We start from the raw sequence: 23,188 nt of genomic DNA, 5'->3' as shown, positions 1-23,188 counted from the left end.
GTTTCTCATTGCTCAACCACTTTACCACATCTCTCCCAGAAGGCTGAACTATGAAATTAATACTAGAAAATCCTAAACTAGTCAGTTAAGTTAGTATATCTGGTAAAATGAATAAAATGAAGGCAATTAAAATTGTTGGTAGAACTGTATACTAGTATATGCATTCAAAAGAGTGCATGAAAATGTCCACTATTTTGCATTGTTGTAAGAGCTGAGACCTGGGAGGACAGAAACACATGCTTGTTTGCTCAGACTATTTTCTGAGCCTTGTTTTTGCAAATAAAATTTCCATCACAACTCAACTTTAAAAACTGGATGATTAGTATGTCACTGTGATCCTCTTATGTCATCACAGGTATAAAAAGTGAAAGTCAGTCTCCTATGCCTTTTGAATATCCTCATTTGAGTTCTAAGAAATGACCACCAGACCCCTGATGGACACCTACCCTACAATATTTGGTAAAAAAAAGGCTCTTGGGTGGTGTGCATAACCATGTCTAGAAAATGTCTTTATTCCCAGGTTTTTCCCTCAAGGGGAACTATATTTTATTCCTAAAGCTAACAACTAATTATTCCTATTTATAGTGTAGTTATGTGGTTCTTTTGAAGTAGACCATGAATTTTGATTGCGTGTTTTATTTATAAGTAGAAAATCCACAGACTACAAGAAATAAATGAACCTAACTAGAAATCAAGATGCTGAAAAAATTGCCTTGATGCCCAAGTACATAGCAAACCCAGCTCTGAGTCCGCAGACTTCATCTGCCTCATGTCCCCCAGCCATAGTGCTGGCATTCTCTCTATGTGAACCCATTGCTTCCTCAGTTCCTGGTGGGAAACTTCTGTTTGCTTTACTTTGTTGCGCCCTGCCTCTTTCCCCTCTGTCCTGACCTCCATTCGTCCCATTGCTTTCTTTCCCCGAGTGCACAGCGCCATACTACAAGGGCCTCACACACTCTGTCACACAGCCCCTGGATGCCATCCCAGAAGTCTAGGGACCCCTCCTCCCATACCTAAGCTCAACTGAGAAGATTCAGTGTCTGAGTCACTCTCACCACCTCCTCCGCCGCCTCCTGCTGGGACTTGCTCACAACTTTGGCTACTAGAATCTTCTTCCGGCCTCTCTGTGGCAATGGTTCGCTGAATATTTTGGTACCTTTGCATCAGAAAATGGAAAGACAGGAGTTAACTTTTGTTTGTTGGCTTGTTTGGGGCTGGTGCTTTGAATCAGATTACTGGGGAAATCTGGAAAATGTTGTCTTGGACGCCTGGAAAAAAATGCTTAAAATTCCCACAAGAGAGCCAAAGCAACTAGTAAGACAAGTGTCTCTGGATGGTTTGACTTCTGTTTGTTTTGTGAGATAGGATAAGTTTCAAGTATGGTGACTTCTAAAAAAACCAACATAAATAATAACGAATTATAAAAAAAAATAGCCTATACCCTTACTAAGTCTAAAATAAGGCCATGGGAAGTAACTTAAAATGTTACAATTAAGATATCAAATCACCTCTGCATTATTGTACTAACAAACTAGAAGAATAGTTCTACTCACTTACTTTTACTTGACAAGAAACTGATATGACCAGCAGATATGTGGAAATAAAATCATGCTGGCAAAAAATAAATATGTTGGCAGACAAATGTTTTCTGCTTATTTGAAGGATCATTTTATTTTTCTTCCCAAATTGGGGATTTAGTCAGTTGGCCAGCCAGTTAGCCACTTTGCCAGGTACCTACTAAATATTTACTAACTTTTCCAATGTGCCCAGGCTCTGTCCTGGACTTTCAGATCAAAGAGGAAATTAGATTATGATATCACACTCTAAACCCACACAATCAAGATGGAACTCTACATAAACCATGACTCTAGCGATGTGAAAAGGCTGTCCTAGACGTGTAAGAGGTATGTGAACACAGATGAGGAGACACCTAAAGTATATTTTGAAATCAGAGTATGAACTTGTTGGGGAGCTTGCAGAAAAAAACCATAGAGAAAATAACATGTCCCTAAGAGTCCACCCTTGGAGAATTCTGAAAAGCTTGGTGGTGGCATCAGGATATATGGACCTCAGGCAGGGCTAGGAGACCCGCTGAGGGGAGGCAGAGAGCACTTAGTTGGTTGCTACTGGCAGCAGTTTGAATGGTATTAGTTCTCCAACTTGAGCTGCAGAAAATGTGCCTGCAAGTATAATTTTGTGTACTATTTCTAGAGAGTTCACGGAAAACTGACACCCTCAGTGAATACCAAAGATGGGGGAGTGGGACTCCATGAGCCTCTTGATTAAGCACACCTGTTTTCAAACCTGGGCCATCAAGAAGTTCAGAGGATTCTTCACCTTTAAATGACCCTCAGGCTTAGCTCATCTCTTGCCACCAAATTCTAAGTCTGGCTTTCTAAGTACCTACTATGCATGACTTTCTTAAGATGTAAAATTAATCTCTAGCCTCCTCATGCAGTCAGAGCAGAAAAGCGTCCCGGGGTTTTTCTTTAGCTGCCATTCTTGTTTCTGGTTTACAGGGGCTCTTTGCATGCTGATCACCAACCGCTTGTTGAGTTGCTCCATCTGCTGGATGGACCCTGATCTCCGCATCCCATCCGGGGTGGCTGCTGCAGTTGGACGCTGCCAGGTGGTCGTGCGGTTCACGTGGTCCACATAGAAGACCCGCCCATGGCTGTCAATGCGAGCTTCCCAGTCTAGCATGTAATAGAAAGGCCAAATGAAAAACAAGGACAGACACTGATCCACATGAAACAGATGCCACCTCCAGGTCCTTTACGATAGAACTCACCGTTGGTAACTAGCCAAAGGCCAACCCTGCCCACAGAACCTGCCATGACTTCTGAGGCATTGGAATGGCATTGACATTCCAGAAAAGAGCCTACTGGGTTCATATTCTCTGCTGGGCCATTTTAAACTGTAACTGTAGTACCTCAACTATGACCTATGTTAAATTTTAATAATTTCTCAAGAAAATGTCTAATGTGTATTTTATTTCTTTCTTTAAATCTTTTCATCCTGTCAGTCTTGTTGGCTACTCAAATGACAGCCAGAAGATTGTAGTTAAAACCAGTTTTAACTATAGTTATAAAATACTGTATGTGCAAATTTAGATGATCTCCATCTAATACCTGGCAACTTTAGTTGATTGTCATTTCTCTTGAGGGGGATTTGATACCTAGGATTTCAAACCATCCTTTTGATAAGTTGTAAATTGACAGTGTATATTCAACCCACTGTGGCTGCCAAATATTTCTTGACCAAAATAAAGCAAAACTGATAACAACTATTAACAAACATCATCTTTTAAATACCTCTTTGTTGATAAGCCAGCATCCCAAACAGTAGAGGGAGCCCAAGGTAAATATAAGTTCCTTTGCTTCTCAAATTTAAACAATAGCCAAATTAAAGATGGAAATAGTTATACACGACATAATAGATGTAGGGGCTGGGTAGGGAGGGGTAGATGAAAAAGTCCTCAAAGCTGAAAGAGCTGGCAGTAATATATACATATATGAGCTGAACATGAAAAAGCAATATCTGCTATACCAAAATGGGCAAAGCTTTTAGAGTTCACATGTAAAAATGTGGTGGAAATAGAAGCTTCATGATGAAATTATGCTGAAAAGTTATACTGAAGAAAAAGCAAAAATAATTTCAAATGGAGGGAAACCATTCAGCCTTTTAAGTGAGAAAAGCCATAGCTCTGGGAGTAGATCAAATACTAATAATTCTATTGAAAAATTATCATTCAGGTAATGACATAGCAACTCTCAATTTTTTTAAATAAAAAAACTCAATATATTTAGTATATTTATGGTTTTATAGGTGCACGGCATATGTTTGTGAATATTATTGCTTATGTCTGACATTTAACTGAGGAATTGCTAAAATGCCTGAAGAAAATCAAAATACTAGAAAACACTAAATTTAACTTGGAAAACAAAATGAAGGAAAAATGTCAGATTGCATAAATAAAGTCTAGGAGGTTTTGATTAAAATTAACTTCTAGATAATCCAGTTATCAACCGTTAGTTGTAAATGTTAGTGAGCTTGTTGATAAAATTGTGTGTATATGTAACTACTAGATAATTAATTAATCTTGAACCAAAACTTTTGAAATTTCCGTGATTCCTAAACTAGTAGCAATCAGACACTTTCTTTTTCTTGAATCCAACAAAAAATGAGTATTAACCTTAAAAGAGTATTGTGCTATTCAATTCAGTTGAACAAACTCCTCTTAGCATTCACTATGAACTAGAAACTATGCCAGGTCCTGAGGGCTCATCCGTGAGTAACACACCCTTGCCCTCCAGGCACTCAAAGTAAAGAAAAGATTCTTTCTAGTTTCATAAATTCTCTAAGGAAAAAAACACACCTAGAGAATGGTGCAGCAATAATTTCTCTCTGCAAGTTTCAGTATTTCCAAATCACTAATATAAAAAGATAAAAGCCAGACAGATAGGTCCTTTTGTCAATATATGGGATACACAGTGCTAATCATATACTTTTATAAATATTCAGAAAATAATAAAGTAGAATTAGAGCGCATAAGCATGTTTTATGAGTTGCTTTGTTAAGAATTAACTTTCACATATTTTATAAACCATATTGTATGAAGAGAAAATTTCCAAATGGAACTTCAGGCCTCAGCATGTCCTGCTGGACTTGGCAATGTGAGGCCTGAACAGCTCCTGAAAATGACAGCTTACTGATGCCGGGGCAAGTTAGAATAATTTATTTTCATCAATTCATGTGTAGCTGAAGCACCTATCATATGCTCAATTATATATTTTCCATGCAGACTAAGAACAATGTAGAGCCTAATAAAGTGTCATTTTTAGTTACTATACTAGCAACAGTGAAATTATCCTTTTTTTTCTTTTTAACAATTTCAATACCATGTTTGTAGTCTTGATTTTTCTCTTGAAATTCAGTCACACATCCCATTGCCTACTTGCTATCACTACCTGGGTGACATCTCAAATATAATGCGATCAAAACCAAGCTTCAGAGTTTTCCCAGCCAAACCTGCTCTGTCTGCAGCCTTCCCTTCCCATCTGAGTTAAAGCAAGTCCATCCTTCCAGGTGAAAATTCTTGAGGACATTCTTGACTTCTATCTTTCTCTTACACATCACTTCCAATCTGTCAGCAAATCTACCCACAAAATACATGTCCAGAATCTGGCTACTCCTCATCACCTCTCTGGCTCCCCACTGGCCCAAGCCACCATTATCTCTTACCTGGGTCACTGCAGTAAACTTTTGTTGGGTCTCATGCTTCCATCTTTCCTTCTCACAATTTAATGCCAACACAGTAACCACAGGAAAGCCTTTAATACCTATGTCAGACAACACCTCTTCTCTGTTTGAAACCCTGCAGTGCCCTTCTTTCATCCAGAGTCAAAGCCAAAGTCCTTAAGAGGTCTACCAGGCCCTATGTGATCTGGGTTCCAGTATCTCCTTGATGTCATCACCTACTCCAGACACACTGGTCTCCTTGCTGTTCCTCAAACCCACTAGGCAGGCTGTAAGTTTTTTCAGAAAGCTCGCCCTCCTCAATACTTGCCTGGATTACTCTTTTGCCTCCTCTAAGTCTAGCATCAAATGTTGCCTCCTCAATGAAGCTTACCTAATCACCCTATTTAAAATGGCAAACCAGCTACCACCACCAACTCCAGATGTCCTTACCCTGCTCTGCTTCTGTTTTTTGGTAGCACTTGTCATCTTCAAACATGTTATATTATTTCCTCTTTTAAAAAAATTGTTTTATTATCTGTCTCTGCCAGACTAGACTGTAAACTCCATGAGGGCAGAGACCTTTGTCTGTTTGATACCTCACACAGAGTAAGGATTCCATGAATATTTGTTGAACGAGTGAGATCATCCATGTACTATTTGAGATTATCTAAGTAAATTCAGTTATTAGGCTTCACTATAAACTTTTCTAATATTTTAAAGTATCACATGAATAGAAAATCAAAACCTATCTGTTATTTCCATTATTTAAACCTGCTGATGCAATTATTTAAATTAGACTTATATATTCATTTTTTATAATATCTAGTATAACTAGTAATTATTCTTGCATGGATTGGAAGTCAACTCATGTACATATGCACTGATAGGTTATTTGTTGTGGGGCAAGTGTTCTTTCCCTGGAGAAAACATGCTATAAATATTTATCAGGTAAGTGTCAACTAGGAAGTATCTATAGTGGCACTGAAATTTTACTATTCATTTATGGAATACCCATAAGTCAATGTATAAATAAATAAAGAAATCAGGTGTCAATAGTTAAAGAATATAATGTTTGGCTTGGCCTACCTCCCCAAAATGGCTTTCTTTTAAATGTCTACATATTAAAGGTATTCACTGTTTTCTAACTGATAAATTACAACTGACTCAGAGAAAAATGGTGTAAATGAAAAATATATCACATTAGCAAGAATAGATGAATTAAGGGATACGCAATTTTCCTTCTCAAAACTGTTACCACTTAATGTAAGCACAAGCAACAGAATGTAAGGAAACATTGACACTTAGTATCCTGGAAAGATCTATAGAATTTATCAAATCTTAAAGGTTATCTTTGCTTGAAAAGCAAGCCTAAACCAAAACAGAGATATTACAGAACTCGTGAACATATGTGATGTTAAGTGGGGTGTCAGTTCCTTCTTGCAAATTTATTATAATGGATTATTATAAGGTTAAGGATAGAATGATATCTAGAGACTCCCTACTCCAAATCTAGCATTTAGTGAGGAAATTAAAGCTTTTCTTTACAAATAAGAAAACTGAGTCTCTGAGAGAGTAAATGATTTTCCCAAGTTCAAATGACTAGTTGGATAATTATTGCTTATTACAGTTATCAGGAGAAAATGATATTGAATGCTATCCCTAAAGAAGACGATGTTTTTCTGAACAACCCTAAGAACTACAGAAGAAATTGGAGGCTGTCCCCTATCGATGCAAGCTATAGCAAGGAAAATGCAAGTTCATGGGTCCTAACGAGTTGAAATGTTTTATTATATGGAGATGCTTGTTACATAACAGGTGCAATGGCGAACAGTAGGACTATTCAATCTTGAACTGCAAATTTTAAAATATGAAATAGTAAAATTTGGGACTTAAGGATTATGAACAGTTTGCAAGTACTTATTAAGAAATGCTCTCCATTTCAGAAGTTGAGGAGCACTAGGTTATCTTTTCCAGATCACATCCTGAAACCATTAGTTAAAAAACCCAAACAATTTTTATAGTAGGTGCCATGTTGGTTTTTTATAACAGTGTAAGCTATGGAGCTGAGGAAGAGTTCGGATGTTTACACACAAGTTCATACTGACCTGTTTAGATTTGGTAGGAAGAGTTAAGACATAGAGTTTAAAAACTAAAGCTTACTTGGTGGAAGAGGCTCATCGATTGTTGGGTAGTGATGATGTTCAGGCCTCAAGGAAGGAAGCTGGTTTACTGGCTGGGAATTATGGAGTATAGGACATTCACCTATGGACAAGATAGTCAAGACATTCAGGTTCACTCATTGCTATGGCAACGTGTTAAAAAAACCAGGACCGTAAAACAAATTGCTATAGAAAAAATTCCAAAGAATGGGCAATCTATTTTTGTGTCCATTTACTATAATCACAGTCATTCATGAAAGAAGGAACAGAGTTAATTATTTTTTTTAAACTCCAAAGAACATAGCCAAACACTTCATGACAATGATCTATACCACATAGACCAATATGTCGGATCAAGGTCTGATTCTGTAACCACCTGAATTATCTTGATAGAAAGGTGGCGTCAGAAAGAAAATTAGCAGAGCCTGACTTGAGCCCAGCCAAAGAAATAGGCCTGTTTGAGGGCAGGGCAGCATTTCTGAGGTCCCATGACAGTTCAGTGGGCCAGTGCAAAATCATTGCTCTTGTTTGAATAGGTTTCATCAGAGGGCTGCCAAGAGGCTGTTTTTCAGATTTTGTTTTTGGGATGAAACTTAGACGGTGTCTTTCCAAGATGGGGTTAAGGAAGCGGTGGGTCAAGAAGGTAAATTCCTTTAGTATAGAAATTAATGGTTGGGGTTGGGGGTGGGGGTGGGGTGGGAAGGAACCATGGGATTTTGTGATTGTTGCAGGTGATTTTGAGGAAGAATCAGAAAAGCCAGAGTGTTCTGGAAAGAGAAAAGGACAAAAGACAAAAGAAGTAGATAAAAGGTAGGAAGACGGAAACAAGAAAACTTGAAACACAGAAGTAAGATAGGAGGAAGAAGAGAGACGAACATGGACACATTTTAGAGATAAACATATCCACAGAATGCATGCCCCAATTATTACAGGCATATCTAATAATATTGTCGGTCAGGCTTATAATGAACTGAACAATGATCTAAAATGGTGCTCCTATTTCATGATGTTCTCAGATTCCGGTAACACTGTGTGTAGAGTCGCCATGTGGATGGGAGGCCTACAGCATCAGCAATTGCAAAAGTAATTGCTCTTGGTCTTTGGAGAGCTACAGGCCCACGGGCCAGGAGACAGCTTCCATTCAGACTGGTGTCTCCTCCCCTTCCTACCTCACATGATCCTGGCTTTATTGCAATAGCCCATATTGGCCAGAGGACAAAGGTCAGAGCTTTTCCTTCTTCTGTCCTTCTTGGCTGATGCAAACATTAAGTGTTCCATTATCCCTTAGGTCAAAAAGGAGAGAAACTGTAAAAAACAGCAGTTAAGATCTTTGTGGGATTTCAAGTTTCAAATATTTTCCAGAATGCCCAAACATGGACAGGATGATTATTTCTTCTAACTCTAGATCCATAGAACTGATAAAAAGTAAAATAAATCAATTAGGAAGGAAGTTAGATGGTTTTAATTTAGCAGTGTCATTCCTATCGCTAACAGAAAAACAAAAACAGAGAGGTATTTCAGAACAAAGGGCCCTTCTAAGTTTAAACATATGACACAATTTCTCGTGTGAGCTCTGTTACTCAAATGCTTGGGGTCTCTGAGACTTTGAGGAAAGCCAAGGAAGGTGTGTGCCCCTGGTGTCAGTGCACAGCTCCTTGGGAACTGATTCCTGTTTCAAAGATGTGCTCTGTTTTTTAGTGGATCTCACACTCATGTCTGTTGTTACATATGCTTCATGTCAGAAACCAAAAACAATGGTACAGTTGTTATGTCATCAGCTTCTGTGCTTTTAATTTAGTTTCTTGAAAAAAAAAAAAGAACAAACTTACCTCCTGGAATTAATTCAACCAATCAGATTAATCACTCCTCCAAGCTAGTGGAATATTGCTGCTTGCAGGGGTTAATGGAGCTGACCCTATCTGCTTGTGAACCCCAAGCAAATGCAGTCACATGACTGACACAGCTCAGCCAACTGAAAGGATGGAGCACACAGAAGAGGCGAAGGATTTTGTTCGGCAAGAGGCTGACGCGCCACACCATCACCCTTGCCTCAGACACAAAGCAAGTGTTCAGAACATCTAGACCTTCCAAGAGGGAAATATATTCCACTTGAAAAGTTAGTCTCACTGCTTATCTGCCTCGAAGAAGCCTCACTCAAGGGGAGGCTGAGGGCTTTACACATACCCTCATTTAGTCCTTCCAATAACCCTTTGAGGTAGATTCTACATTCACACCCGTTTTACAAATAAGCATGGAGCAGTTACGTAACTTGGCTACGGTATCATGGCTAGGAAGTGGTGGGACTGGATATAATCAACCCAATCTCCAGGGCCTGAGGTCATAATCACATTACAGTGCTCTTATAATCTGATCTTAAGAAAGTTTTTAAAAACTATTTTATGTTGAGGTTTAAGAAGGAGGATTTTATAAAAGGGAAAAGAAACAAAAAGTAGATAAAGATAAAGAATACATCCTCCATAAGCTGCTGTAGACTCATCTACCTGGGCATGTGCGCAGTTTACCGTGGCCTAGGCAGTGAAAGAATTTGCAACTTGAGAAGTCACGGCAAGGGGCAATAGTGATTCTAATGGGAGAACAGGGCCCACATGCACATATTAGGTGGGTTACGTCAAAGCCCTGCTTTCTTAGAGCAAATGCCAGTGAGGGACAGATCCACAACACGGACACCCTTAGCTCAGGACTCACTATTGATGGAGGGAAGACTGGCTGCAAAGAAGTCACATGCTAACACATGTGCAGCTTTCATGAGATCAACAGTTCCTCTCAGAAATCTTCGTATTGCCCCTGGTGATCACCATAGGAAAGTGTTCAGGTTCTTCTTAACCTTTTCTGAGTTTACAGCCTGCAGAATTCAGGAATTTAGACATTTCTTTAGAAGTTGCACTGCAAAGATTTCTGCTATGGCCCTGAAGCACCTTTCTGTGAGGAACAGCTTTCCCCTGATGGATAAGGGCATGGATAGTGTATGCTGAGCTAATTTTCAATGAACTGTGTGTGGATTGTCTTCCAACAAGGTGGTCAAAATATACCCCATAGGCTACAATGGTTGACAAATAACAAATCCAACTTCATTTTTGCATGTTTCTGAGGTAAGAATGATTACATTTTAAAATGTAAAAGTGTTAGAAAAATAGCCTTTGGGTGTGAATAGTTGCTAGATTTTGCCTCTTGCGTCACAAAGCCTAAAATATTTACTACCTGGCCCTTTATGGAAAAAGTTTGCCGACCTCTAGTCTAAAATATTCCTGCCAGCTCCTAGTTATGCTCTTTTATGTATGTGTTCCCCCAAATCTCTTTATATGGTAATTATTTTTAACTGTGTTTAATTATTGAATATTTCCATATGCTGTCTGACGCTGGTCTGTTTTCCTGCACCCAGCATAGAGCATTGGGCCCAGAACAAAGAAGATATTCACAACATCCTTGCTGAAGAAGGAAACGGACCACCGCATTTTCACTGCCATGGGTTCCTTCCACATCATCTCCCCTGTGGGGACTGTATGTCACTACAGTTTTCCTCCCTGGGTTTCTCTTCCTTTTCCATTTTTTTGCACGTCTTCTGATCACATGTGCCACTTTTCCTCACTCCTTCTTTCTCTGAAATGTAGAATTGGGCATTGTTGACTTAAAATTATTTTTGTGTGCTCACTTTAGTTCCTATAAAAATGTGTAGGTGCCAGACATTTCGTTAGGTGCCGAGAATGCAAACACAGAGAAGATACAATTCTGGTCCTTCATGAGTTTGCAATTTAGGGACCACAGCACCACATTTTATTTCGAGCCTAACTGAAACAGCAGAACAGCAAAGTAGCAGAATCTATATGTCTCTCTTTTAAAACAACCAAGTTATTTCATCTTGTTATATGACCTTTGAATTATTTCCCCCTATGTCACTGTCACTTGCCTGGAAGATGGTTCCCAACTCTGGATAAGGAAATGCAAATTAATTTCATGTATGATTCGAAAGCAAGACTAAGAAGGACCTTTTGTGGTTAAAATACAGAACACATCTTAAAACTAGAGGTGGCATCTTTTGAATTAGAATCTCATTTGAAACAAAGCAATTTGTGCATTCATATTATCCTTCCCTTCCAATCAGCCTAAATAAATAAATACATAAATAAAATAAAAGAAGAAAAAACAAAACATAGAAACACTAAAAAAGAGAAAAGCAACAACAATAACCAGAATTGAGCATCAGAAATAATGACCAGTTATGAAAGATAGGTAGACTATTCCTATCTATATGTACACAGACTAGTTAAATTCTAAAATAGAGGTAAAATCAATGTCCCTCCACTTATATTCATTGCTAAGCTTTAATAAATTTTGGGAAGTCAGCAGATATTTCCACATTATCCACCATTTCTGCTCATGTCGTTGGATACTAGCCTTGATGCTCTGGCTGCTGTCAGGTCAGGAAGGGTAACATATACACTAGCCACAGTGGTAAGTTAAACAGAGAGTCACATGCACACGTGCGCACTCACACGTGTGCTCTGTAACTCTTGGTGTATATCTGAGAGGTGGTGGGATGTAAGCTATTGGTAGTCACAGATACACACACAGGACAGGCACACACATCGGCAGCAACCCCATGTGGGACTGATCCTCTCCCTCTTCTTTTTAAACCAGGTTGGTTAGCCCCGTGTCCCGCTCATGGTCCTATTCTCACTCTGATCAGGTTTGAGGTCTAACCTTCTCTCCGATTGCTTGGCCCCGCCATGGGGGATTCCACACCATCCGCGGTTCTTGCCACACTCTCGTTCATGCTCCCGGTGGGGGCGGCTGGCTGGTCGTGCCACGGCCCGGCCGCGTTCACAGACTCCAGGTCCAGCTCTGGGCTCTGCACCGAGTCCGGCACCGACTCGAACGCGCTGTTCTCCTCCTCCTCCTCCTCTTGCGAGGAGAAGACGGTGCTCTCGGAGATCTTGGCGCTGTCCATGGAGGAGAAGCGGGTGTGGCTGGTGAACCTGTTGCCGTTGTAGCAGGAGCTGCTGTAGCAGGAGCTGCTGTAGCAGGACGTGCTGTAGCAGGAGGAGCTGTAGCAGGAGGGGCTGCAGCAGGACGCGTCGCAGCCCTCGAAGCTGTGGTCCCCGCCTTGCCTGGGGCTGTAGTCGCTCTCACTGCCCGTGCTGGGGTGCGTGTCGCCACCCGGGGCCGAGCTGTTGGCCACGCCAGAGAGGCCGGGGGCCATCGTACCGAGAGTAGCCCCCTCAGGATCCTCCAACCCCTCCTCCAGGGCAGGCGGCTCAGCAGCTACCGTGTCCCCGTCGCTGAGCCCGTCCTTCTCCACCGTGTCCTTGAGAGTGGGCTCTTCCTCCGCGCCGTCGTCCTCCACGGGGCTGCCGGCCTGGACGAGGGGCAGGCTGTGCAGCAGCGTGTGGATGCGGATGTAGTGAGTGCGCGGTGTCTCTGGGTCGCTGCAGGCCGACGCGATCACGGTCTCCAGCTCCGACACCGGCAGGGAGCAGGGCCTGTTCTTCCTCTTCACCGTGGCGCGCAGCTGCAGCCTGTCCTCCGGGGCTCCCAGGGCAGGCACGTGCCCATCGCCCTCTTCCGCCTCCTCCGCCGCCTGTCCCTTTTCCTCCTGCCCCCCAGCCCTGCTCTCTTGGGCCGCTTCCTCTGCCACAGGATCCCCAGGGCGGTCTTGGGCTTCACTGTCCTCCAGCAGCTCCGGTGGGGGTGCCTCCCCTCCCAGGGCCAGCTCCTCGGCCACCTCTACTGCGCTCAGGGTGGGCTCCGTGTCCTCTCGCCCCAGGCCCAGAAGCTTCCCAGCCCCATCAGGTCCCACAGAGACTGTGTCGAGGTCGTCTCCTGCGTCAGTGGTACCTGCCGCTTCCTCCACGGGCTTGGCAAGCCCCAGGCTTGCGCTCCCTTCGGCGACCAGGGCGCTGCCCTCCCTTGGCTTCTCTGACTCGGAGCTTCCTGAGGGCTCTGGTGCCTCCTGCAGAGGGTCCGCAGGGTTGCTCGCCACCAGGCTGTTCATAGGGCTGCCCGGAATGCCCACTGGCTCAGCTTCCGTACTCAGGGGCATCTCTTCATCATCTGCGGGCAAGAGGAAAATGTCACTCCTTCCACAAGAAAGCAGTTGGTGTTAGTGTACTCTGCCAGACATGGACATGTGAGCCTTCCCAAGGGATTTTTATTTTAGGACTAGAGGCCCCGTGCACAGATTTGTGCACTGGTGGGGGGCATGGCTTGCGGGGAGCAGCCTGCTGTGGGAGCTCCGCTCATCCTGGTCAGCTGAGCGGTGCTCCTACTGTGGGAGCCCACTGACCACCAGGGGGAAGCTATTGCATTGAGAGTCTGCCCCCTGGTGGTGAGTGTGTTCATAGCGACTGGTTAACTGGTCATTCTGGTAGTTCTGCCATTTGGTCACTGGGCTTTTATATATATAGACTAGAGGCCCGGTGCACAAAAATTTGTGCACTCGGCCGGGTGGGGGGGGGGGCCCTCAGCCGGCCTGTACCCTCTCGCAGTCTGGGACCTCTCGGGGGATGACCACCTGCTGGCATAGGGCCACTCCTGGGGTGATAGGGCCCAAGCTGGCAGTCAGACATCCCTCTGGCAGCCTGGGAGCCTTCGGGGGATGTCCACTTGCCAGCAGGGAGCAGGCCTAAGCTGCAGTAGAACATCCTTAGCGCTGCTGAGGAGGCGGGAGAGGCTCCCACCACCACTGCTGTACTGGCAGCCATCAGCCTGGCTTGTGGCTGAGCAGAGCTCCCCATGTGGGAGCGCACTGATCACCAGGGGGCAGCTCCTGCATTGAGCATCTGCCCCCTGGTGGTCAGTGTGTGTCATAGTGACCAGTCATTCCCAGTCATTCTGCTGTTAGGGTCAATTTGCATATTACCCTTTTATTATATAGGAGTGCCTGGCAGCCTGGGTGAGGGGCTGATGGCTGTTTGCAGGCTGGCCACAGCACCTTCAGTGTGGGGGTCCCTGCTGGGGTGCCTCGCCATCCTGGGTGAGGGGCTGAGGGCTGTTTTCAGGCTGGCTAAGCCCCCCAGTGGGGACCCTCACCCTATGAGGGTGTGGCCAGTCTGGGTGAGGGGCTGATGGCTGTTTGCAGGCTGGCCATGGCCCCCAGCCACCCAAGCTCCCAGTGGAGGCTGGCTGGAAGCAGGTATCTGGTATTTATTTATCTTCTATAATTGAAACTCTGTTGCCATGAGCAGAGGCCACAGCTGGCTCAGGGCAGGCGGGAAGCTTGGCTTCCTCCATCGCCTGGGCAACAAAGCCTCCTGCTTGCTCCAGCTCCGTGGCTGCCGGCCGCCATCTTGGTTGGGTTAATTTGCATATAGTCACTCTGATTGGCTGGTGGGCATGGCTTGGGGACATAGCGAAGGTATGGTCAATTAGCATCTTTCTCTTTTGTTAGTGTAGATATTGGATGTGGGGGTTGATGAGGGCTTCTTACTGACCAGTGCTCAGCTGAAACATTCTACAAGAATGTGTTTTCCTTCAGGAAAAACGAATCCTAAAATTTACATGGAACCACAAAAGACTCCCAGATAGCTAAAGTAATCTTGAAAAAGAACAAAGTAGTAGGTAACACACTCTCTGATTTCAAATTATACTACGAAACTATAAAAATAAGAACAGTATGGGAATGGCACAAAAATAGACACATAGATCAATGGAATAGAATAGAGAGCCCAGAGATAAATCCTCACTTATATATAGTGTTAATCTATGACAGGGGAGGCAAGAATATACAATGCAGTAAAAACTGCTTCAACAATAAGTGGTTCTGGGAAAACTGGACAGGTACATGCACAGAAATTAAACTGGACCACTTTCTTATACAATATTACAAATAAACCCAAAATGGATTAAAATATAAAACCTGAAAATATAAAACTCCTATAAGAAAATATAGGCACTAAAGTCTTTGGCATTGCTCTTAGCAATACCTTCTGGGATATTTCTCCTTAGGCCAGGACAACAAAAGCAAAAATAAACACATCAAACTAAAATGTTTTTGCACAACAAAGGAAACCATCAACAAAAGGAAAAGACAACCTTCTAAATAGGAGAAGATATTTGCAAATGCTATATCTGATAAGGGATTAATATAAAAAACATATAAGGAATTCACACATCTTACTATAAAAAACAATGAAATTAAAAAATGGGCAGAGGACATGAATAGACATTTCTCCAAAGAGCATATACAAATGGCCCATAGACACATGAAAAGATGCTCATCAGTAATCATCCAAGTAATGGAAAATAAAACCTCAATAAGATATCACTTCACACTTCTCAAAATGACTATCATCAAAAATTAAGACATAAGTTCCAATAAGGATGTGGAGAAAAAAAGGAAGCCTCATTCATTGTTGGTGTTGGTGAGATTACAAATTGGTATAGTCACTATGGAAAATGGTATAGACATTGCTCAAATAATTAAAAACAGAACTACCATATAATCCAGCAATATAACTTTTGGGTATTTATCTGAGGAAAACAAAAACATTAATTTAAAAAGAACCTATGTTCATTGCAGCATCCTATATAATAAAAGCATAATATGCAAATCAACTGAACTGTGGAACAACTGGTCGCTATGACGTGCACTGACCACCAGGGGGCAGACGCTCAGTGCAGGAGCTGCCCCACAGGGAGCATGCCGCTCAGCCAGAAGCGGCAGGCGAGCGCAGCGGCAGTGGCAGGAGCCTCTCCCGCCTCTGCTGCGGGTGGGCAGTAAGGAATGAGGGGTCCCGGACTGTGAGAGCCCTGGACTGCAAGAGGGATGTCTGACTGCCGGCTTAGTCATAGTAAGCCGGCAGGTGGACATCCCCCAAGGGGTTCCAGACTGCGAGAGAGTGCAGGCTGGGCTGAAGGACCAACTCCCCCCGCACCCCCCCCACCTATCCAGTGCATGAATCTCGTGCACCTCTAGTTATTTATAATAGCCAAGGTATGGGAAAAAATCCAGGTGACCATTGATAGATGAGTGGATAAAGATGTGTTATATATACACAATGGAGTATTACTCAGCAATAAAAAGAATTAAATCTTGTCAATTATGACAATATGGATGGGCCTGTAGGATATTATGAACTAAGTGAAATAAGTCAAGATGGAGGAAGACAAATACTGTATGATTTCATTTATATGGAATCTAACAATACAAAACAAATTAAGAAACAAAACCAAACCCATAGATATGCAGAACAAGCTGGTGGTTGCCAAAAGGGTGGAACATAGGCGGACAAGTAAAATAAATAAATAAATAAATAAAGGCTAGCTACTCTCCCTCCTACATGCTTGATCCCATTTCCTTTATTGTGATCATATAATTTATTGTTCAAGAAGAGACACTATTGAGAGTGAAGGGGGACACTATTATTAATGAAGCCAGGACTATCGGCAAATGCCAGGATTGTGCTTTAAACACTTGAAAAAAAATGATTTCTTTTGTATTAATGAAAATTTACAGATCTACAGTCATATTCCTGAGTTCTGTTTTAAGAGAATTCATTTTTTGGTTAAAATAACCGAAAGCTTAGTGCTACCACAGTTCTCAACAATGTTTATTATATGAAGACTTGAGAGGTGGGGGAGGGGTGTTTACAGTTCCTTGCTGATCCCAGGCAAGGCTAATTATACTTGCTCAGAGTATTTCCTATGGCTGTGTCCCCCAGGGTGGCCGAATGGGTAAGTTGGGTTCTTGGTAACTAGCGTAGAGAAGGGCTAGATGATGGCAGCAACCACTTATTCAGTTATTAGGACTGGAAGGCTTCCAACATTTGGAGATTATTGCAGTGGAAGAATAAACCAGGTCTCCGCACGAAGCAACTATTCAAGGAGTAGCAATCTGGTGTACCTCTACCTTCTCCCACTTGCTTGCTTTATTTGATTCCTGCAAGATGTGAACTTCCCATTTCAAACACACTAGTGCAATTCACACGTTGAAGGAAAATCACCTCTCTGGTGAGCCATAAGTTTGTCTTTACTGCTACACAAAAGAGTCAATTTTATTCTTAGAATAGAGAAAAGGCTCAATTTGAAAGGAAAAACCCCAGTCGGATGTTTTCTTACATTCTGTATTATATATGGGCATGGACACTGGAGTTCAATGAGTGGGCAGTGATAAACTTCAGACTCTGAGTTCTCAAAAGTTTCCTTAGCTTTAACAGCAACTCATAAATGCAAGCTAGGAGGACCAAACAATTCTCAGCGTGATCTGCACTTAGTTGTAGGCGAAGAGAAAAAGTGGAATTATGAGGCATTTTATCATTCTTATTTGGAAATGTGCTTTGCCTTGAAAAGCTGAACACTGGATGATTCTGAAATTTTCTGTTTAATTTATAGTTTTTATTTTTCCCTGTGATAGTGTCAAAAACCATTGTACAATCGCAGTTCTTCAACAAGACATGCATCACATTAATTCGTGCTCAACTTCCTTCATTAAGTCACTCATGTATGCAATGTTTAAACATCGATGGTGCATCTCCTATGTGGGTGCTGGACGTAAAATGATAAATTAGACCGGGCTCCATACCTACGCTGGTATTATTGTTAATCTCTACTCCACTGTCTAACCACATGACATTAGGCTAGGACAAGACATGAAGTTCATGCTGAAAATACCTGGGTGGATGGAGGAAGTGATCTCAAATCGGAATTGCAGCTGTCCACTCACATGATCTGTTGGAAGCCTGCGGCCGAGTGTGTAGCTGACCACCCTATCCCTGAAAGGAAATAAGCATCATCACAGATCTGACTGGTACCTCTTCATCCACAGACCATACCAGCAGATGAGACAGGCATGCCAGGGTGGCCCTGCCATTAGGAGGTGACAATCTCCTCCAGTACTTATAAGATGGTCCTAAGGTAAACATGGGAATGTACATCTGATCAACAACAATGAAAAACCTCAAGAAAATCCTTATCAAATATTCTAAAGTAGCAGTTCCCTTTCTGAAGCACTCCACAGGGTCTTCAGTATCCACGATTGTATCCTCTCTTACACATTGTATATTTACTGCAAGACCTGCACCTGCTGCTGGCACTGTCCATTATTAAGGGTGTACTTGGAAAATATCAACATGCACAGAAAAACCAAGCAAAGGAAATTCATATATTTTTTTCTCTCTTTAGAACACAAGTTGGCAAATTTTCTGTAAAGTGCCTGTTAGTAAATATTTTCGGCTTTGTAGGTAATGAGGTCTCAGTCCCAACCACTCAACTCTGCCATTGTAACATGATAGCAGCCTAGGCAATAAGTAAACTAATAAGCATAGCTATGTTCAAATAAAACTTTCATTGATAGAAACAGAAATGAATTTCACATCATTTTAATATATCACAAACTATTACTCTTCCTTTGCTTTTTCCCAACCATTAAAAATGTAAAAAGCTCATGGCTGCACAGACACAGGTGTTGGGCCAGATTTGGCCATGGGCTGCAGTTTGCTGACTGCTACTGGAGAATATCTGATAAGGATTTCAATCGCATGTTTACCCTATGGCGTGTCTTTCCAGGAGCCTCTGAACCGGCATTGAAAGCTTTCCCAAGAAGCGCTTGATGATGGGCCGGCTCTTGGCAAACTTGTCCTTCACCTCAATTTCCAGCACGTCAGTGGGCAATGACACAAAGCTGAATTGCTGCAGTGAAATAATATGTGTATCAGTTAGCTGAGAGTTGTGAAGGCTGGCCAATTCCCAGGCCATCTGCCTTGGATAATAAAGTCATGGTAAAATATCCCAATGGCAGTATATATATGGGGTGCCCCCCAAAATGTATACACAGTTGATAGCTCAATTTTAAAAATGAAATGTATTTTGTTAAACATTGTCTTTATAATTGTTCAAAGTGCGTGTTCATTTTTGGGGGACACCCTGTATATGTATCAAGGTCTTAGAATGCTCCAAGCCCTGTTTACTCAGTAAATGAGTAACGGCAATGATGAGGTGCTTCTTCAGTGCTTAAAAATAAGGTTATTCTCTGAGATTCAAATAATAAAATCAAGTCACCTTAAGAAGAAAGAATGCTATCAGGCACCACCACACTTGACTAAAGGTATTAAAATTCTTAAAGTAAGAAAAACACACAAAATCGCTTATAATAAAGGAAATGCACTTTTAATAAATAATTCAGTATCTTTCTTTCATGATTAAAATGGCAGAGATTTTTTAAAAGATTGATCATACCTCATGCTCTTGAGAGTGGGAAAAGACAAGAACTCCCACACTGTATTGATGGGAATGTAAATTGATTCAATCTTTGGGAAGAGAATTGGCAATATTTACTGGCATTTAAACTGCAAATTCCATTCAAAGCAGAATTCTACTTCTAGGCATTTTCCTTCTGCATTAACTTGCACAAGCATGCAAAATAGATATTTTCATGGGGGGTTCAATGGAGAAGTATTAGCAATAGCAAAAGACTGGAAAGACTAAACATATCTATCAATAGGGAACCAGATAAGTGGAGTATGATAAATCTTTGAAACAGAAAACTCACTGCTGTCATTAAAAAGAAACAGGCAAATAACTATGCACTGACATGAAAAGATACTTGAAAAACTAAGTGAAGAAGCAAGACATTGAAGAATATGAAGAGTGAGATTCCATTATACTTTGCGGATAAAATGCCTGGAGCGGTACACTCCAAACTGAACTCTAGGAAGTGGGCTGGTAGGGGAAGGGAGAAAGCAGATCTTTTTCACTGAGCAATTTTTTAAAACAGCATAATATAACTTGTTAAACAAAGGCAACAACAGTTAGTCTTCACATGGCTGTCCACATCAAAATTACAAATTAATTATCAATAATGCACCTGGACAACCATCTGAAGACTAGCTGAACAGAAGTCCTATAAGTGAGGATACACAGAAGCAGCCACATAGAGACTGTTAGGAGGGGCTGAGACAAAAAACGGTCTGGTGCACACTCGTGTGCAGAAGTTGAGAATCTGGAGCAGTGTCTCAGTTGCAGAGGTTTCCCCTGAGGAGGGAGGGGTCTCAACACTATGTCAGGTTCCCAGCTGGGAATAGGAGCCCACATAGCATCTGGCTGTGAAAATCATCGGGGATTCTCTCTGCCCTGATAAGATGGAAGGCTGCTGGAAACCCAGGCATCCTCTTAAAGGTAAATCACACAAAATCTTGCTTGCAGGCACTCACCCTTGGCTCCAGTGGAGGGATGGCGGGTCATAGGATGCCAGAATCATACAGAGAATGAGTTGTGTGGCTTTGGGGAAAGTCTAAAAGGACAGCCACTAATGTCCCTGTATCAAGTCCCTCTCCCACACTGCCCCAGATGCCATTTTTCCTGGGTCAAAGCACTCAATCCACATGGGATTAGCCAGGGGAGCTACACTAGCCCCACCCTGACATGATGACTCCCAGATGAAGTGGCCTACCCAAAGCACACGTAGCTGTAAGCTCTGCTGGCAGTAACCAGGATAGGCACACATTGCAATCTTTCTTTAAAAAAATCTCAACCAAAGCAGTAGGAAGTGTAAAGTATAATTCCACTTCCCTTATGTACACTGAAAAGCTCTAATGCTGCTCTTCTGGGTCAGGGTTAATTAAGCCTAGGAAGTAGGGTATAATTTAAGAGACAATGACAAAGCATTTGCCCCCAAATATTTAATTAAGGATGCTTGAGGGCTCTACATCAGAGATGGTCTACTTTGAAGAATTAAGGAAGGAATCTTGTCCAAAGCAAATGTCTCCAGTTGGAGTAGTACATTTCCAGCAGTCAGGGCCCAATGAAGATAATCCGAGGCCCAGATTGAGGATAACTGATTTCTCAGTTATACAACTAGTATAACTCATTTGGCCAATCTGAGATTTGAATGGAGGTTTGTGTGACGGCAAAGCTGCACTTTTACTGCATTAGACTGTACCACACTCATGTCCTAAACTTCCCTGCTCCCCAGCCCACACAGTTTGCAGGTTATACCCTCATGCTAAAGCTAATGAACTAGGCAACTTTCTGCTAGCTCGCAAGGATAGGACTTAGTCACTGTGAGGCTGAGCCTGACACGTGGCTTTGATGAGAAACATTCTAGCTCCTGAATGGTGGAAGAGGCACATTTAGGAGTGAAGGGCCTTCATTAGACAAAACAAACTATTCAATGTGCCAGCAAGTTGCCTACCACTGCGTAAACCAGGAAGATGGGATGAACAATTATGCTTCCCGTCTATTTAAATCAAGCAATTTGTATTTTAGGCCTTATTCTAGGCCTATTGATTTACCTGTCCCAAGTTTTAGAATCCAGAGGGACACATTTAAAATCTGGCACACTTGCTTAAGGACCGCATGTATGAAAAGAGTGTGAGAATTCTCAGATCAAAATGCTTCTCTTCCTTCTCCCACAGAAAGGCAAAGGAAAAGGCTGTCCTGCCTTCAGGCACAGGTTTAGAACCAAATTAAGTGACTACTATATGGCTACTGAGGGTGGGTACTGCCTTGAGGGACTCTATCAGGAACCCAGAGAGAACATGACTCCCTTCTAAGACCAAGAGGGCCATGAACTTCGCAGCAGAGTTTAGGGCTCCAAGAAAGCAGGTCATAACACACAGGCTTCTTTTCAGGGCCCACGGCACTCACCTCAGTCTGCCAGATGGGGTTCACAGTGTTGCCTATGATTTTAGATCTCCTCTCCTGCCCATGGTGAGGGAGGGCAGGGAAGATGCTGTGCTTCCCAGGCTGAATGGAAATCTTCAAGTAAGGATCTGGGTTGAAAAACATCCCTTTCTTCAACCCCATGGCCTGGAAATCTATAAAATAAATGATACTGTGTTTCAGTGAGATTGAAGAACATATCAGGCCTTTCATAAGAAGAAAGGTCTATCTAAAACTTTGAAAATTATTTCACTCTTTAGACTATTTCTACCTCATTACAAATGTGGACTGATATGTCTAAAGAAGCTACTATGTGAAACACTTAATGACATGTATTATATTATTTTGGTGAGAAATCTTACCTAATAATAGACAAACATGTAAATTAACCATTCCTCTGCTACACTCACCAGCCAATCAGGAGAATATGCAAATTAACCAACAAAGATGGCGGTTAATTTGCATACATAGGGGCAAAGTGGTGGAGTGAAGACTGAAGGCTCTGGCTGGAGCAAAGGCCTGGGTCCCGGGTGCCAGAGGAAAACCGGTGCTGGCGGCCAGGGGAAGGGAAGGCCTATTGCACGAATCTCTTCGTGCAATGGGCCTCTAGTCCTTATAATAAATAAACATAATTGGCATTATAGCCATTATGCTTTTAAAGAGGACCATTGGCCCTTACTGGACTGGACTTAAGTCTTTTTCAGGCAGGCTAAGATAATGGGGTTGGGTGAGGACCTGAGGGTCACTTCAGAAAACTTGGGTCGACCCTGAAGGAGGAAATCTAGGTAAAAATTTTGCAAAGTGGAGACATAAAAAAAGCAAGCATTGTAGTCAAATAATAAATATGTTCTTCAATATCGTCTTCAATAATAAGAGAGAATTGGAAGAAATAAAGAGAAATAGGAGGGTTAAAAGAGCAAAGAAGATGGACAGTGGAAGAATAAAAAAAGAAAATACGGCCTCTATGGAGTCAAGTGCATACCAGTGAGTAGAATTTTGAATAACTACGCTGTCAGGAAAGGCAAGGCTTTGAAAACTGAACTGTTCCTTGGCAATGAGTCTGTAATGAGCAAAGAACAGGTCATATGCCATGATTTGTGGCTGGGAGAAGTAAGTATATTCTGTGTGACTCCACTGGGAGAAGACTCACAGAAGCTCACCACTGATTCCCTCCA

At 42.2% G+C, this 23,188-nt stretch overlaps 1 protein-coding gene across 3 annotated transcripts in view; it reads right to left on the bottom strand.

Moving 5' to 3' along the window:
- HECW1 (HECT, C2 and WW domain containing E3 ubiquitin protein ligase 1) overlaps positions 1–23,188 on the bottom strand; it is a 163,951-nt gene that overhangs the window by 50,458 nt on the left and 90,305 nt on the right. For 2 of the 3 annotated variants that reach the window (XM_070424743.1, XM_070424742.1), the window contains exons 6-12: positions 21,999–22,168; positions 18,901–19,043; positions 18,027–18,127; positions 12,120–13,469; positions 7,402–7,503; positions 2,546–2,696; positions 1,014–1,156 (exon numbers count right to left, since the gene is read on the bottom strand). In XM_070424743.1, the coding sequence (XP_070280844.1) occupies positions 1,014–1,156; positions 2,546–2,696; positions 7,402–7,503; positions 12,120–13,469; positions 18,027–18,127; positions 18,901–19,043; positions 21,999–22,168 (2,160 nt within the window). The remainder of the gene's footprint in view (positions 1–1,013; positions 1,157–2,545; positions 2,697–7,401; positions 7,504–12,119; positions 13,470–18,026; positions 18,128–18,900; positions 19,044–21,998; positions 22,169–23,188) is intronic. The other variant, XM_070424744.1, reaches the window with a different exon arrangement.

Source organism: Myotis yumanensis, unplaced genomic scaffold (genome assembly GCF_028538775.1).
Source record: "Myotis yumanensis isolate MYYU_CA2020_CCGP unplaced genomic scaffold, mMyoYum1.0.hap1 SCAF_9, whole genome shotgun sequence".
Taxonomy (NCBI): domain Eukaryota; kingdom Metazoa; phylum Chordata; class Mammalia; order Chiroptera; family Vespertilionidae; genus Myotis; species Myotis yumanensis.
The sequence above is the reverse complement of the archived record's forward strand: the minus strand, read 5'-3'. Positions and strand labels throughout refer to the sequence as shown.